Here is an 18,516-nt window from a genome sequence, read left to right as displayed (position 1 = left end):
AAGGTTTTTCCAACTAGAGGCCCACCGTCTTTAACGTTTGATCTTGCCACTTGCTTATCGATATGGCGATATCCTTTTAAATTTAAATGGAAGATCGGTGGAGGTTAATGAGATTCTTGGTCGCATATAGTAATAATTGGTGCTTCAATTTTCTTGATCATAATTTGCTTTACTACCAGTCTTGCCCCCTTACAAAGTTTAGGAGGCTCAATGATTTTTTATTTTTATTTTATTATAAATATTTAAATATATATACTTAGGTATACAATGTTTGTTAACACTAATACTAGTTTAAAAGAAACTAACAAACAGCAGGATTTTAACAGTTTTGTTGAGTTTTTATGAAGAGAATTTTAAAATCTCTTCTTTATATTAACTACGAATAAGATCATATGGTTTTTTACGCTGGGTTAGGCCTGCGGTGTTGAAAAGTTTCCTGGCTTTTTCGTTTATGTGCCTCTGGAGACATAGAGTGGGCTTATGCTTGTATTTTAATAACTTCAGGGACCGTAGGAATGTTGAGGTCTGGATAAATATCTGCATTGCGAATATATCAAGGTGCGTTTATAATATTTTTGGGAATTTTATTTTGAAATCATTATATTATGTTAATATTATTTTGACTGACACAGCCCCAAATTTGTGCGCCATAAGACCACACTGGTTTGATAATTTGATTGTATAGCATTATTTTGTTATATATGGCGAGTTTTGAATTCCGTCCAATGAGCCAGTTCATTTTTAGTATTTTCTAATGAAGTTCGCTTCGTTTTATTTTTATATGTTCCTTCCAACGTAGCTTAGCATCGAGGGTTATCTATAATATAAAAATGAATCGCAAAATTTGTTGGTAAGCGCATACCTCAACAACGCATTGGCCAATCTTAACAATTCTTTTTTTTAAATGTTCTTTGAACTCCAAGGATGGTTTTTACGGCGAGAAAAATTCGAATAATTTCCGGAAAACCCCCAAAACAGCCCTTTTCTTTTTCCCATACAAATATTTTCTAACTAAATGTAGAGTCAATTTTAACATTATTGCTATTCAATAAAGTTCATATTAAATTATGATGAAAATTATCACTCATTGTTGTCTAAACAATGTAGGTGTGTTCCTAACGTCGAAGCGTCAATTTGAGCTTTATTGTCGCTGCACAAAGTTCAAATTCAATCAAATGTATGTGTGTGCCCGTTCGTGTTGGAGGATCTAATGCATTCACATAAAAGTGATAATGTCGTGAATCCGACCAAATTGAAAAGTCAAAAAATGTAATGCTGATGAACTCAATGCATGTTTAAAGTCCTTCAATTTGTGGAAACATGCCAAGGTATTAGGCTTACGCAAGAATATACGTGACGAGCTGCAAAATGACCAATCTGGAGACATATTCTCTAAACAACTCATTGACATTGGTAATGGCGAATTTCCTATAGACACCTTGACTGTTGGCATTATTTTTCGTCAAAGTTTCTGTCAGTTAACTCGATAAAAAAATGAACTTATTCAAAAGGTGTTTCCAGATGTTGCTCAAAATTACAGAAACCAAAAAACATAGATGTAAATAAATTCATTTTCAAAATTCAATAACAAATTACAGCCGAATTGAGGATATATAAATCAGTTGATTCGGCCAGGATTGCCACCTCACAATCTTCAATTAAAGGTTGGGTCGGTAGTTATAATGTTGAGAAATATCAACCAACCGCGTCTTTGCAACGGCACATGGTTAGCGATAAAAAATTATTGATCAACGTGATAGAAGCAACTATACTGAAAGGAAAGTATAAAGGAGAATACGTTTTGATACCACGCATCCCAATGATTCCGATTGATGTACCATTTGAATTTAAACGACTACGGTTTCCAGTGCGGCTTGCTTTTGCTATGACCATTAATAACATAAGTCCCAGGGGCAATCACAAGGTGTTTGTGGTATTAATATAGAAAACCCATGTTTCTCACAGGGTCAGTTGTATGTTGCCTGTTTCCGTGTTGGAAAACCATCAAATTTGTTTGTATATTCACCAGGTAATCAAACAGAAAACATTGTATATCATAAAGCACTACAATAAAAGTAAAACAGATTTTTGTTAATAATTATGATTCACTTGATTTACAAGAAAGCGATTAGTGAAAATACTTATATACGTTTTATTTCATTATTCTTTATTATATCGGTTATTAACCCTATGTTAATAATAATAAATAATTAATTATCTCTATGTTTTGTCATTGAAGCACCCCCTTTATAAATTTTTCTTTAATTCTCCTGAATAGAACCGTCACCATGATGATAGAGCGGTATGTGAGGGTCAGCAGAGTAAAAATGTCTTAAGGTCGAAATATAAACTGCCACATTCAAAATCTATTTGACAGAATGAAGTCTGTCGGGTCCGCTAGTGCTAAGAAGCACTAGAAACTATGTCATCGCCTAAAGCAACATTTCTGGCTTCGATGGGCTGACGAATACAATGACCTCGTTTTGCAGTAACAGGGGAGTAGTGCTCCTGGCTACTGGCTGTAGGCGAGAGTGCATAAGTCTAGTAAGGGTCGATACACTGCACTGTAATTATCAACATCAGAAGCGACGGATTTCTAAAACTTGTTTGCTGCCCATCAATGAAAACATTGAAATCACACATGATGTGTTCAACGTTTTTATAATTAATTTTAACACGATCTAGAGCGATTAGCCTCTTAGCCTCTCTCTAAATGGCATCTTTCCCCCTGAACTACAAAGGGCTTGTTATATTTTAAGTTCCCTCTCACGAATATCTATGAGACTTGCTTCATACTAAGGGATGGACCATGGCAAGAGTAGTTTCCATCCTCAGAGGAGGCATATGGAATGCCAAGACTTTAGGCCAATAGATCTCACCCACTTCTTCCTCAAAATTTTTCCACCCGAATCGCATCTGACCGTGCCAGCACGCACTCCCTTAAGCAAGCTGTCCACGACACAGTTCTACATGTATTGTACAAAGGAGACATGCCTTTAAAGAAAATTACACGAGGCATGTTTCTCGATATAGAAGAGATTTCAACGACCTCGACCCGGATGCTGTTACCGCCTTCGTTGTTCGGCTATTTCTTGATACGCAGTGAGAGGCACTGCTCACGAAGGAGTCCTCTCCCCCATACTCTGGAATCTTACTGTAAACAATCTACTCTTAAGATTGCAAAATACTAGCTGTAATGCCATCGTTTATGCGGATCCAAGTTCTGAGCGAACAATTGCAAAACGCTTTCTACATTGCCCATTAAGAATTGACTGAGTGTCTACCCCACAAAGACCGGAATGGTGGTATTCACAAAAAAACATGAAATATCCGCTTTCAAGGCCCCTTCACTAAGTGACTTTTCTAGACCATAGACTGAACTAGAACTGAAACATCGAAAAGATGCCCCATTTTAATGCAAAACGAATGCACTGGGAGTGTAAGGCCCATTATCTTCCACGGAGTCACTGTTTGGTGGCCAACGTTGGAAAATATAGCATACAAGAGCAAACTGGAAAGGGTACAAAGGGCAGCATCAATATCTATCATACCCACCCAGGCCTTGGAGGCTCTATTGGACCACCTCCCCATAGATATCTACGACAAATTTTGGCAGTCAAACTTAATGCATGCCTACCCTGGAAAGATTTTAAATTACGGCACTCAAAAGCTCTCTGAACTCTTCCGGGAACACACACAACAAAAGTTACTTTCACAACTTTTCTTCGGATGGCTAACCTTGTAATCTGAATCAGCTGCTTGCTTCAAAATCTCTGAGAGATTTTGGCCACACCTCTGCGTCTTATATATAGTGCTCACAACCGTTGGTGGTGGTTTTCGTTCCTTATCGAATTTCTGGTTCTGTTGTAAATTTACAAATACATAAATCCGATACATAATCTTCTGCTAGGACGAAGACCAATTTTGGCTCAGTGGGTATGTAAACAAGCAAATTTGTCATTGTTAGGCACAGTCCACAAGTGTTCGACTGTTCAATTAAATATCAACGGATTCACTCGGATACTTACTGCTTGATGCGATTTTTGGCATGGCGGCATCATCACCTTATTTACTTCAAAATGAGGAAGGCAATACCGTAACCATCAACGATCCTCGATATAGGGCGATGGCAATCGACCTTCTGTGACGGTAGGCCGACAACATCGATATATCTAAGCTGTGGTTCCAGTAGGCCACCACAATCCTACTTCTTGACACCGCTTGAACTAGCTCGAGGCTACCATTCAAGGTGCTATTGTCAGAATAATGCCACACATATGAGACTGAGTCTAATTAAAAAAAGATAATTGGTCATCCAGACCGTAACCTTCCTTTTATCATTCTTGGGCAATAATCAATGATGTGTGGGGCCATTAACCGAACCAAGTTGTGAGGTTCCGGCCAATCATAATAAAGTTTGCGGGATGCCACGAGACGAAAAGTTTTGAACAGCGTTTTGTTTATGGTTTTAATATACTTTGTAGTCAAGAGTTTGTATTAAGAAGGGGTCCTTTCAGAGATGAGAAGAGAAAACATTAAAGCTGATTCGAAGAAATATGTGGTATCACGCTTGGAGAAGTTTTTCAGTTAGCGTATCACACTTAAATTGTGTCCGTATGTATATAAAAGTGATTTGCTGAGCACGGTCATACACGCTTTTAAAACATATGGAAATGAAAGATGAGCATTTTTGCCCAAAATTAATATTTTCATCTGAAGCCCATCTTTACCTCGGAGATTTGTTGACGAACAGAAATGTGGCAAGCGGCCATTACAGGCCGGCACACGTGCCGGAAAAGCAACCTCAAACTGAAATTTGACTCCATTGAACTATTTTGTGGGGGTCGTTAAGGATAAATGTATGGAACATAAAATCGAAGTTGCCTTTGGTGAGGTAAATGCCGAAAATGGCGAAAGAGTGCTGAATGAAATCAAGTTCCATGTTTAATGTGGCAGGTTTACCCTCGCAATGCGATAAAATTCATTTAGAAATATCCACGTGTGCTGTATGTATAGCCTTATTACATTTGAAAAGCTACATGGGTCTGTAGAGAGTTTTTTCAATATAGCGAAGTATATTTGGATTCAAATCTCTGCTTTTTAGATATGTACACATATGTTGGTGTTTTGACTATAATAACAATAGGCGTAGGCTCACTAAGATCTCATTTTCGGTATAAAAGATGGCATCTTCTATCTAAATGATCAATACCATTTAATATTATTTTATTAATCTGCTCGAAGGCAATAGGGAATACAGCAGCAGATAAAGGAAACCCGTGCTAGATGCACATAAGAGCTTCCATCCTATGATTTGATTAATGCCAAAATCATATGCTTATGTTATGTCAATAAAATAAATAATCTTTTATCAATTTTTCCCTTAGGTTTAAATAAATCATACGAAAAAATTGATCCGTAGTCGATTTTTAGCGGATTTTTACCAGTAGTGGACACAAGTATAAATAAATGTGTAAATGTAAATGTGTGCTTACTTTAGACCATCACTACGCTCTGCAACACCATGGCCACAACGTTTGTCTTTCTTCCATTCCCCCATATATGTCTCTGTCACTGCAGAATCTAGCTGCTCATCTTCCATTGTAAAGCTAGCATTAGAATCCGTACGTGTTGATCTTAAATACAAAAGACGTTGTTGAAATCGTATTTTAATCACAAGTTATTTCTTTACCTCGTAGTTAAATTCGATTGCTCTGACCCTGTGCTTACCCATGATGAGGTGGACGTTGTGGACCTTACGCTGCTCGATGTCAATGTGCCTCGTTTTTCCAAATCCCCTGTGCTTTTTTGTTTACGCATTTTAAACCCCTGCCAAACGGAAGTCAATAATTAAAATAAATTATATTTTTAACTTTGAATTCCTTATTACCGATAAAAATCCTTTTTTTGTCTTTTCCGTTAAACTATTGCGCCGCGTCGGAAGTTTATCAGATTTTGCAGTCAGGACAAAGCCACCTCTGATTTCTTCTGACCGGCCTTTATCGACTTCGCCAATGTCAGAACTGCGTAGAGAGTTCTGTGATGAATGAATATCTTTTCGACGATAATGAGATGCTAGCCCAAAGGGAGCGGATGTACGGATTCCATACCCATGCCGTTTTCCTTCTTGCCATTGACCTTGGTATTTACCTATATGCAAATATATTATTTGAACAATTTTTTCGCAAATGTCATGCTGTGAAGTAATACTAAATTTTTCTTCCTGCTTTTCAAGTTATAGTAATATGTACTTTGTTGTATAACTAATATAATTTAATTAGAGTAATACTAAGTAGATAAAGTGGTGTACTTTTAAGTATATAATAACTTGTTTAGTGCCAAGTGCTTGCTTTACGTATTTATAAAAAGTACTCAATACTCTCAAAAACGCGTTTTGATGTTTACCCAGCGTAACGTTAACTTGAAATTATTGTAGGTGGTGGTTAACTGTGTTTGCTGAAGGTAGAGCAGCAAATTGCATATGACAGTTGAAGCCAATATATTTTCATCAATAACTTGTTAAAGAAACATGTACAGAAATTAGGGATTTCACGTAAATACAGACCATTCTTGGTATAAGGTGGTAGCATATAAATCTCAAACCTTTCTTAAATCAACTTAGGCGATTGTGGATTATGGCCACATACGTACATACAAGTATACAGTTGCAAACACTAAAATAGCAATGCCAAAAATACATTAAATTTTTATATTATGATTAAAAAGTTTTTATAATTATTTTGAATTATTATTCTGCAATATTATTTAACAAAACACTTATTACACTTATTTAAATAACTTCCCTAACGATAACTGCCAGCAGTTTGGTCACAAAAAACCTACTGCTACAGAAAACCCGTTTGCATTAAGTGCGCTGGAGCTCACATATCCTCAAATTGCACGCGTAAGACGAAAACAGACGACGCCAAACGTGCCTTATGCGAAGGAAATAATCCAGCAAATTATAAAGACTGCATGATGTATAAAAATCTACAGAAGCTCATATACCCACGATTGAGAAAACAGGATGAGAACCCAACACCCGTCGCTCAAAATTCATCAAAGTCCATTCCTGCTACTCAAGCGCCCAGGCACAACCCTAACTCACTTTCATATTCTCAAGATACTAAAAATATCCCAGAAAATATGAGTACACCATCAGCTCAAAGAAACAACAACGGAGTCCTCAAGTGAAATGCGAGAAATGATGGCACTCCTTAAACAAGTTTTGCAACAAGTCTATTCAATGATGAACCTACTCGTTGCCCTCACGACTTAAAAATTAACCCCTCAAACCCGTGAATATTCTCCTCTGCTTCTCAAATCACACGACATTGACATGACTAATTTCACCGATAAAAACTCCTTTTGTAAGTTATATAATGCAATGCACAACGTTAAAACATCGCATGCTGGCTCTGCTATTCTCATAAAAAACTCCATCAATCACTACATCATTAACTCTTATTTCACAGAAGCTATCCAAACCACGAACACAGTTGTGGAAAACCCGCAAGTCCTCCTAGAAATTCCACTCAAGCGTGCTATAAAATCTGAGGAATGTGAAAAATTCTTCTCAACCATCGGCAACAGATTCCTTGCAGGGAGAGACTACCTGTATAACGTCAAACACACGTCGTGGGGATCTCGACTCTCTACCACAAAAGGTCGCCAGCTGTTAGCAGCGATAACGAAATTGAATCTCATCACAGCCTTTTCAGGCTCCCCAACATATTGGCCGACTGACACAAATAAAATACCCGATTTAATCGACTTTTGTGTAGCAAGAATTATTCCGGCTAGTGAAATAACGTATAACTGATGTTATGAACTTTCCTCCGACTACTCTCCAGTACTAATCACGTTGAATAAATACTCAGCTGACTCCCTTTCCACATGCTGTCTTTACAGCAGCAAAACTGAGCAATTGATCTGAAGCACCCTCTCAAGACCAACGAAGATATATCTAAATCTGTAGAGCATTTTCATAGCTGACTCCAGAAAGCAGCTTGGAAATCCACACTTTGCTAATAGATATCTGGTATAGTTGAATAAAAACTGATAGAAAAATGGCAGGCGAGAACGCATTGGCAACAAATTAGACTCCCTGGAGACAAAAAAACTCTGAACTAGCTTACTCAAGAACTTAAGGAACTTCTCAAAAATGAACGTAACTCTCAACTACAAAACTATCACAGTAACCTTGATTCATCCTCTTTTTCAGACTACTCTATTTTGAAAGAAGCAAAAAAGTTAAAAAATAACAAATGGGCTAAGTCGGATCTTTATAAAGCTCAGACATTTACTTTATTCCGAAGATTTACCCCACATGATATCGAACCCTCGCTAAGTACTGCTCAAAAAGTTAACACATAAAATTTTTTTCAAAAAACGAAGTGAAAGAAGCAATAAAAAAGCTTAAAACTAAGAAGACCCTCGGATATGATCTCATCACTGGAGAAGTGCTCAAGCAACTCTCAGCAAAAGGAATATCTTTCCTCACGCGTATATGTATAAAATGCCTCAATATTAACTGGTTTTGTTCCTCCCCAATGAAAAGTTGCACTAATCAAACTGATCCTTAAACACGGGAAAATCGCCGAAAAGTGGAATCTTATCGACCCATCAGCTAGGCAACAAGCCCTAAAAAGTTTTGGAGTCACTATTTCTAAAAAGAATGATGCCCATAATTGAAGACCGAAAATTAAACCCAAATCACCAATTCGGCTTCAGAAAAACACAAGTACATTGAACAAGTACATAAACTCGTAAATAATATAAAAAAAGCATGTGAACAGATGAAGTATTGCACAGCAGCATATCTCGACCCATTTCAAGCCTTCGACCGTGTCTGGCATGATGGCTTACTCTGTAAAATAAGAGCTGCTCTACCCACAAATTAATTAATTGAACTAATTTTAAAAAAATGTATATTTTACAAAATTATAAACATTACTTTTAATAAGAACAGACTACAAAAATGGCATGAAGAAAGAACTAAGACTCCGAGACTAAATAACAAAACAAATAACAAACAAAAAATGCTAAATCAAGTTACGAAAATGGTAATCTGGCTATACTGGAGCTAAAACCACGTAACTCATTGTCAAATTCGCTGAGCGTAAAGTAACGGCACTATGATAGGCGCCATCTCATTATTCTTTCCATCATGCAAGAATGGTGAATGAATTAATGCTCACTTAAATATTATAAGGTGTTTATAATGACTATTGTTAAAATTTTAAAATCAAAACAAACCATAATTTAATTTGGACTCATCGTTTGTTTTCGGTAATTATTATTCGGCAGTGCATCTTTTCGGTACAATTCAATGGCTATGAAAACTTTTGGGCTTTATTATTTTTGGCCGAATTTGAATAAGTCGTCATCGAGCAACACGAATTTACCTAACAGAGGGCTTGGTTTCGCACGTTTTTCAAAATTTTACTTGCTTCGTATTTATATTTTTATGTGTTATGTTATGTGAACAAAATTATAATAGCCTTGGGTCACAGATTATTCTTAATTCCAAGAATTCCTGCGATCCCTGCTAATGTGCCATTTAATTCAAACGCCTAAGTTTCCCGCCCATCTTGCTTTCTCCATAACAATAAAGAAAGCGCAAGAGCAATCACTACAAATTAATGGCTTAAATCTGAAAAATCCATGTTTTTAGTTATATATTATAATTACATACGTATAAGTATGTATGCGGATCAGGAGAAAGTTTATTTTGGAATAAGAAAAACTAAAGTACCTAAATTATTTAATTTTTAATGAAATTCAGGTGTAGCATATATATATGTAAATGATTATCCATATTTTAATGCCTTACCTCCATCAGCATAAGTTTCACAACCATAACCATCCTGGTAGCCCATATTCCAAGTTCCCTCGTATCGCGCAGTTGAAACCGTACTTTCCCGAATGCCATATCTTCCTTTATGCCCGTCTTTCGACCATTCACCTCGATATATCTGTCGGCCGATTTGTTCCACGCCCAAGCCGTGACGACGTCCATTTTGCCATTGCCCTTCATAGTGCGAACCACTGAAAGGAAAAAAGGAATATATTACACTTGAAACTAAAAACGTTTTCTGTCCTGGATAACAGATACAGAAAAATTCTTCGAAGGAAGTGATAATTGAGGAAATGAACTCCTCGATCTGCGTAACGAAAATCGTTCAAAGATTTTAGAAACCGTGGATTACTACAAAAGCGGTCAAAATATTGTTTGATTTTACTAATTTGTATTTAAAAAGAATAGTTTATTAAAAAGGAGACATAGTCGTGGGTATCACGGCTAATATTTTTAAGAAAAAGTTATTCCAAAAACAATTTTTTTCAGTAACGTTGCCACCTGAATTTTATTGGAAAGATAGTCACTCATCATCAATTTCACTTTACATTATACAGCGGTCGTAGATGAATAATACTTGTTCTCCAAATGGAGGAACCTTCAGTTTTTTTTATGAGGAGCATTTTCATGGCAGAAATACACTCGAAGGTTTGCCATTGCCAGCCGAAGAGCGACCGCTATTAGAAAGTAACTTTTTCTATCATTTAGTGTTTCGTGCCTAGGGTTTTGAATCCGCATTCTGAATGCTAGTCACGTCAGCCCATTTGGTTACGGCAGCTGCGGCCAAATCATTGACCAGTAAAACCGCAAATGCACCGAGAATATGCGGTTGGTACAGAATTCATAAAGAAGGGACTCCGCTCAGACCTGCATGTTCATCCGTCAATTCTCCGTCTCATAATTTATATAAATACATATGTTGTCAACGTTTTCAAAAATCAAGGAAATCTTCTAAATACAATGTAAAAGGCACGACGAAATTCAAAAACAAGAAAAAGGGCATACTTCTTTGATGGTGAACGTTTAGCGTCATTTGATATCGCTTCGCTGTTTCATATCATAGCGTTGTTTAGATATTGGCCTCAAAGTGGATTTCAAATAAAGATCAAACTCGTTTGCCGAAGGACTTATTTTTGACTTTGAAAGTTTTGTATTAAGAAATGTTCATTAAACGACTAATACAATAAGCCTACAGCAACTGGGAGATTGACACAGTTTAATTCTAAGCATTAAAAATATACCACTATTAACTAACATTTTGATACAAGGATCCTGTCAATAAATGACAACGTCTGCTATGAAAAAATGTTCACATCATTAAAATAAGCTTGGACAGAATGATTTCTCTACTGGCTTAGTCAGATCACCCATACAAAATAATTACATCAAGCATAAAAAGAAAAATATATGTATGTAGATATTCAAAAAGATCCGAAAATATGCATATCAGTTATCAATCATGAATATCGGAAACGATCAAAAAATCGAAATTTTAACATAACGTTAACACAGTAATACGCTACAACAAATTTACAGCAACACTAAGGGCAAAATACACAAATTCGAGAAATCTTACCTAATTCACATAATTTCATGTAATGGCAACGGCTCCCCATACATATATCAGGTATAAACCAAAACTAAATACAAGGATTTCCGTTTACAAATCAAACTTAAAGTTAATGTAGAGGCACAAATTTTGATGACGAAGCCAACAATAGACACAATACAATAAACGCTAGTTTCTGGAGGTTATTCATATAGCTACTACTCCTTATGACGCAAGCACACCGACAATTACTCTCATGTTTAGATAAACTTAGTTTTTAAACGGCGCAATAACCACACATAATGAAAGTGGAATACGTTCGTATGGAGTCCAATTCGGTACTCCTTGTCAACCAGCTTGTGACAACAAGAACACGTAGCCGCTGAGATGAAAGAAGTTCCATTCTCCATCGTTCCTACTGTTGTTTGTGTGTTTTTGTTTAATATTACTGCTCTTCAATTTATTTACTGCTTCATGTTAAAATTCATTTGTTCGAAAATTTGATTCAACATAGTGCCCTTATGCATACATATGTATTTAATTAGTCGGTCAGGCACAACCCAGGCAGGCACAACCAAGAGTATAAGTTGTTTTAATGTTTGTAATTAGTATAGTGTTACCAATGATAAACAAAAAAAAAAATATAAGCCAAAATCTATTTAGTTTGTCATTTTATTATTAATCCGGTCTTGAACACAGAAAATAAAAATACAAAACCAAAATATATTAATTATAACCTAATAACTTAACATTCATTTAATATATCTGACGTTTTGAATTGAAAATAGGAAAATGTCTTAACAAAATTTTACAATTTAGCAGTCTGATAAATTATCAAATTGATTGTAAAAATTGGGCATTAAGATATGTGAATACTATCATACTTATCATACTGAAAATAAAAATCAAAGCTTCGGCAATAAATCGTGTTTTTATCTCCAAACATTTCCTAACTTTTTTTACACTTATTTGGTTTGAAACATTTATAGCATTATATTCTTAATAAATTGTATTGCGCAGATGTGGTGTTGAGTTTCTTCTTTACAAGCCGGAGTAGAACAGAAATGGGGTCACTTTATATAGTCTTTAATTTAAATAGTTTTAAATCCTGCAAAAAAACATTATACAAAACTATTCTCAGTAGGAAAATTTTAAATAACTGTTAGGAGAATATCATATTCCAACGTATTTGTGTGCGATGACACTCAAGTATTTGATGTTGACGAGCAGAACGATGCAACACGGGTAGAGGTTATTGTGGTGAAGGCTTTGGTGGCATTGTGTCAAATAAACCTACACCTTCAAAAACCTTAGTCGTAAACTCAGCATTCTCTCACAATCAGAAATATGCATATAATTATATTCATATATGATTGAAATTTATATTTAACTAGCATCACCCAGTGGGCTTCGCACCACCATACATAAAATGTTTGTATATCGCAAGAAATTTTTCATATTAAGTTTTCTTTATAGAACTCGTAAAATGTTTAAACAGTTGAATTAGTTGATTTTTTTCATTCAACATACTTTCTAAAGATGTCACAATAGCCTTTTCTGTACTTTTTTAAAATTTGATTGTGGTGGTCACCTATATACAGGTAAGGTACCGGTTCAAACACATCCTAGGGTTATCCAGGTCCACGTTTTGGTCTATATCTCGAGACCCTAGTTACGGAGGGGCATTAAAAATACTCTATACTATAGAATCATCAGCAGCTTCCATTTGCTACCCATATTGTACAAACACATCCTTAAGTTATCGGGGTCCACATTTTGGGCGATATCTCGAGACCCTAGCCACGGAGCGGCATCAAAAATACTGTATACTATAGAATCATCAGCAGCTTCCATTGGGTACCCATATTGTACAAACACATCCTAGGGTTACCCGGGTTCACGTTTTGGCCTATTTCTCGAGACCCTGGTATCCGATTCTTAAAATTTTAAAACACAAACCATCTACTGAATAGTCCAAACAAAGCCTAAAAATTTGGTTTGGATAGGTGAGCCCGTTCGCGAGTTTTAAGCGAATATAGGGACAGATTTTCACATTTATATATATAGATAGATTACTATACCATTTCCAAGTTACTCATTGGCATTTCATATCATAATAATATAAGTGAGGCTCATACATACCTACATACTATATATGGTATCAGCTCTTGCACCCGACTCTTTGCTATCCTTTTTTTCTTTTCTGCAACGTGGGGGCTTCGTAAATATTTTATTTGGGTTTAACTTCTTCCAAATCCTTTTCCAATTCTATTGCTATATCCAACCAAGCTTTTCTTTTTAAGTACATTAGTTTATATATTGTAAATTTGAAGTTCCATAAGCATTCATTCTGCCTATAGAGATTAATTTATCTTAAAATATCCGATGATCGTTACATTTAAAAATTGAGTTGTCACTATACGAAATTGCGAGAAATTCGGTAAGACAGACATATTTTAACATCCGCGACCTTCACCTGAGATTTCTGTTTTAACAGAGCTTTTTGAACATTATTTATAGAACGTGTAGATATGGGGTCAAGCAATTTCGGAAAAAACGCAAAATTTTAACAAAACAGACATCAATGAATGAATTTTCACACGGTCTTAACTAGTAACAATGTAGCTCTCTTCCAAAAAATATCAAAAAAACAAACCCAAACAAAAAACTCATAAATGCCATTTTAGTCACACTATAATAATACATAAACACCTCTTAAATAAATCCTCTCAAATATCATGCCAACTTTTCAACCAATGCACACTCGAAAATATTTTAGTTTACATCCAGCATCTCGACAAATAACCGTTTCCCACGATAATCCCATTATCCATGTGCGCTGTCATTTTTTGGTTTCTATATATTTTCTACTTTAAGGCATTTAATGATATTTAATACTTTCTCCTTCTTTTCCACTTCAAATATATACTGTAATTAGTCATTATTTAAATTCGCATACTTTAAATTCCAAACTAGTTATAAGTTTGATAAATATTTCAAACCGACAAACGCGCATGAGTAAGTAATAACATAAAATCGAGCTGTCGACGAGTTATAAAGGTAAGCAACAATAGGCGTCTTCTACTCGCCACTTCTCTGCTCGCTATCTTCCTGTCGGTTCACTTGACGAAGAATTTGCATGTGAAAGCAACAACAAAGTTAGCGAGTAAGATTCATACCTTATTAGACTGATACCACTCACTGCCGTACAAACACATGTAGTTTAAGGCAGCTATATTCCCGCGTTGCCAATATATAATATGTTCATTTATACCAGTTGCTTCATCTATTCGCCACTTTCTAACGCTTGGCGAAAAGAAGAGACCTCATATCTCATAAAACAAGTATAAATTACTATTTTACAAACAAATGTAATTTTAGGCAACTCTATTCCTGCTCTGCGCAGATATGTATATTTATACCAGTTGCTTCATCTACTTGCTACTTAAAAAATAATTACTAATTGTAAAAGTTTATTTCAATAACTATAACAAAAAAGATATGGTAAGAGCGGATTTAATTTCTTTAAATTATTTCCTTCAAGTGCTGACCCTTGATGTTCTCTCATTATTACAAACTAATCATTCAGGCCGCCGTAGCCGAATGGGTTGGTGCGTGATTACCATTCGGAATCCACAGGGAGAACGTTGGTTCGAATCTCGGTGAAACACCAAAATTAAGAAAAACATTTTTCTAATAGCGGTCGCCCCTCGGCAGGCAATGTCAAACCTCCGAGTGTATTTATATATAATATATATATATATGTATAATCATTCAGCATGCACCGTCCACAGAAATTGCTTGACCTCGACGATTTTCAAAAAAAATATGGTTTCATTATTCCACATTATCCCTTTAGACTGTGAAGTGGCTGCTGATGTTACAATAGAACAATACAATGTTTTCTAAGCGAGAAGTAGGTAACTATAATTTTCCTTATTTACACTTCCATTTAAATGAAAATGGAAATCGTAGGAAATAGCTCTAACATTGTCTCGCAGAAATTTTTCGCAAATTGTAATCGTTAGGCTTAAAGGCTTGCATGATTTGAATTTTAAAGAGTTGAAGTCTAAGATATTTCAATATTTCAGTTAACTCACACAACTTCACTTTTCATCTTTAATTTATTGTTTAGGAGGTTTGAGGGGTAATTATTCAAAGCTTCATCATTTCTCGCTTAGGAGGAGAGTGAGGTTTTTATCAAAAACTCCCTCATTACTCATTTGGAAGCTTTGCCGGAAGATTCTCCAAACCTCTCTCATTGTTCGTTTGGGATTTTAAAGGGAGTTTTTCATTACTCGCCCTCATAGTAATGCACAAAGAAATTACAATACCACATTTTGCTATTTTCAATATTAATAGTCTGATAAATTTAAAATTGATTAATGAAATAGGGCATGAGTGTTATTTATGAAAAAGTTATTTAGAAAGTAAGAAACAAGAACGAACAATACCATGTTGAACATTATCAATTTTCCCATTACCATATTAAAAAATGAAGGAGATCCATACGTACTTTTCGAAACCTTATACTTATATATTTGTTTTTAGAACATATTAGGTGGAAATTAATATTCTTTTTTGTAAAACTCATGTTTTTAGAATATATTATAAGAAAGTTGATCTTTAAGCTTTTTATTATATTATTATTTGTAGGTTAAGGAATGCATGCGAATCTCGCAATAGCATTAATAGTACAATTTTATGCCAACCTCCTCTGGCCCCCATGCCAAAAATGAGAAATATGTGTGTGTATACATGTATATGTATCTGACAAGCATCATATTATCTCCAATTTAATTTGTTTAAACTAATCAATTTATATTTACGCTAAATGCTCATTCAAATGGGTTAAAGCGTTGTTACTTTAAAACTAAAATGGTTATGTTAAAATGGTTAAGTTTTTCCAAAGCGAGTTGTATATTAGTTGTAAATTTTTGCTGACATAAATTGTCATTAACATTGTTTTCACTTTGAGGTTCTCCCACGGTTGTAAAAGTTCATATTCTTTTAGAAAGCGATATGTCGAATGAAAGTATATTAAATAATCTATTTAAAAGGATAAAGTGTATATGACGCACAGTTTTTTTTAAGTATTTATCTTTGCAGTTAAAAAAATTAGTTTTTAAAAACTTTACCCTGTCCTCTGAAGAACCAAGAAGGGACAATGAAGGTCCAAAATCACCAAACTATTATTTTTAGAGATACTCGTATTACCATTTTCTGGTAACATTTTGGGCTTAAATCCAAGCTGACTAGCACATTTTTTTGCACATTTTTTGCCCAGACTGCATACTGGTCGCCGTCAGGAAAAGAATAGTAAAAGGGAAAACTAATAACGTTGCTGTTGAGCGCAATGAAGACCGCGAATCGGATGTAATCATTAATTTTAAATGGGTACATTCACCTACTTCAATCCCACTGTGACCACTGTGAAAATATTATCAACTACGTACACGTTCACGCCGCTATTGATAAGAAGCATATGAGATGCTATGACTCAGTAAAGAAAAATGCCGAAATTGAAGCTTATAAGAGTGTATCGTTTAAACTTGCTGCAGCAAACAAATATTAAGTTAAACTTTTTAACACATCGCTTTGGTAAGAGAACATAAAAGTACAGCCGTTCTTACAGAATAAGAGAAACCACAGCAGACCTAGCGAGCGCCAACACTGTTAGTAATTCATTGAAGACTGCAGAATTCCTTATTTATTATTAGAATGCTGTCGTTATAAGAATGAAAATGCTGCAGTTGCTGTTTTTTTCATCGTCGACCCTCTATGACATCATAGTTTTAACAGAAACTTGCCATCATACTACAGAAATATTCGATTGTCAAGTGTATAAAGTATTTCGCAAAGACAGATGCCCCCATACTACTGGTCTCTCTAAATCCAGCGGTGTACTTGTTGTTCGTGTGAGTCTACCCAGTAGACAACTCAACCTATCTTCTGATATTAATTCAGACCGCTTTCGATATTCATATCAGAAAGTTATATACCACCACACATACAAACAACTGCTGTTCATTGAATATCAATTTTCCAAACGTTAAAACGTCTTTTGGTGATGACGTCAAGCAATTTTTGCCATTTGAGAGTGAATATAAGGTATTCGACACCTTTCTGAATTTAATCTTTTAAATCAACGGAGTTCATAATGGCATCAATCGTATTCTCGATTTGGTATTTATTAGCAGTGACCTTAAATCTGACATCAAATACCATTCTTCATCCCCTCTTGCTAACTCCGTGCATCACAAAACACTATGTATTAGAATTTAATAATTGTATAGAATTAGTAATTTCTAGTAACTATATATAACTTCACAGAAGTCAAATTCAGTGAAATATCGCGTAGATTGAATTCGGTTTAAGCCAAAGCTGTTATGTCACAGCCATATGACGAATATCCCGATAACCTGGAAGTGACAATGTAAAAATTCGTCCCTGCTATGCCAATAAAAAAATCGTCCAAACCGGCCTGGTATAAATCTAGGCTTGCTGATCTGAACAATAAGAAAACCAAGGCATACAAACTGAGTACATTTTTACATCATAACTGCTATATGTCCTCAAAAATGGGAGCGAAATAAGATTCAATAGTGTACGATTTTGGCAATTTATAAACAGCAAAAATCAAAACACAGTCCTTATATGGTACAGAATTTGGGGGAATCTTCTACGAACGTTGAAAAGATTACTATCTCGTTTGCATATTTTTTCCGCTCTGTTTATGTGCCTCAGTCTGAAACGGGAACAATCTAAAGCTCACATAACAGCACACTTGGCCTTACAGGTTTAAAGCTCTCAGCGAAAGAAGTTCTTGTTGGCCTTTCGGTCTTGTCAAACGACCCCAATCCTGGGGAAGATGGTTTCCCTCCTACTTTATTAAAGAATTGCGATACAGGATTAGTTTTATCCCTGCCAATAATTTTTAACAAATTGCTAATTCCAGGGGAATTTCTTCTTTCTGGGAGCAAATCGGGTTTCCAAAATTATCGTCCTATCTGCAAAATCTCAAGTAGGTATACCTAATTTTCTCGAAAAACTAGTTCATAAACGGATTCTTTTCCAGAATACGGGATTCATATCCCTTTTTCAGCAT

At 35.3% G+C, this 18,516-nt stretch overlaps 1 protein-coding gene across 3 annotated transcripts in view; it reads right to left on the bottom strand.

Annotated features, from left to right (window-relative positions):
- LOC129247651 (junctophilin-1) overlaps positions 1-18,516 on the bottom strand; it is a 58,924-nt gene that overhangs the window by 20,169 nt on the left and 20,239 nt on the right. For all 3 annotated transcript variants that reach the window (XM_054886866.1, XM_054886867.1, XM_054886868.1), the window contains exons 3-6: positions 9,836-10,050; positions 5,891-6,150; positions 5,693-5,829; positions 5,496-5,636 (exon numbers count right to left, since the gene is read on the bottom strand). In XM_054886866.1, coding sequence (XP_054742841.1) covers positions 5,496-5,636; positions 5,693-5,829; positions 5,891-6,150; positions 9,836-10,050 — 753 coding nt within the window. The remainder of the gene's footprint in view (positions 1-5,495; positions 5,637-5,692; positions 5,830-5,890; positions 6,151-9,835; positions 10,051-18,516) is intronic.

Source organism: Anastrepha obliqua, chromosome 5 (assembly GCF_027943255.1).
Source record: "Anastrepha obliqua isolate idAnaObli1 chromosome 5, idAnaObli1_1.0, whole genome shotgun sequence".
NCBI lineage: Eukaryota > Metazoa > Arthropoda > Insecta > Diptera > Tephritidae > Anastrepha > Anastrepha obliqua.
Note: the sequence above shows the minus strand (reverse complement) of the source record. Positions and strands in the feature narration are given on the sequence as shown.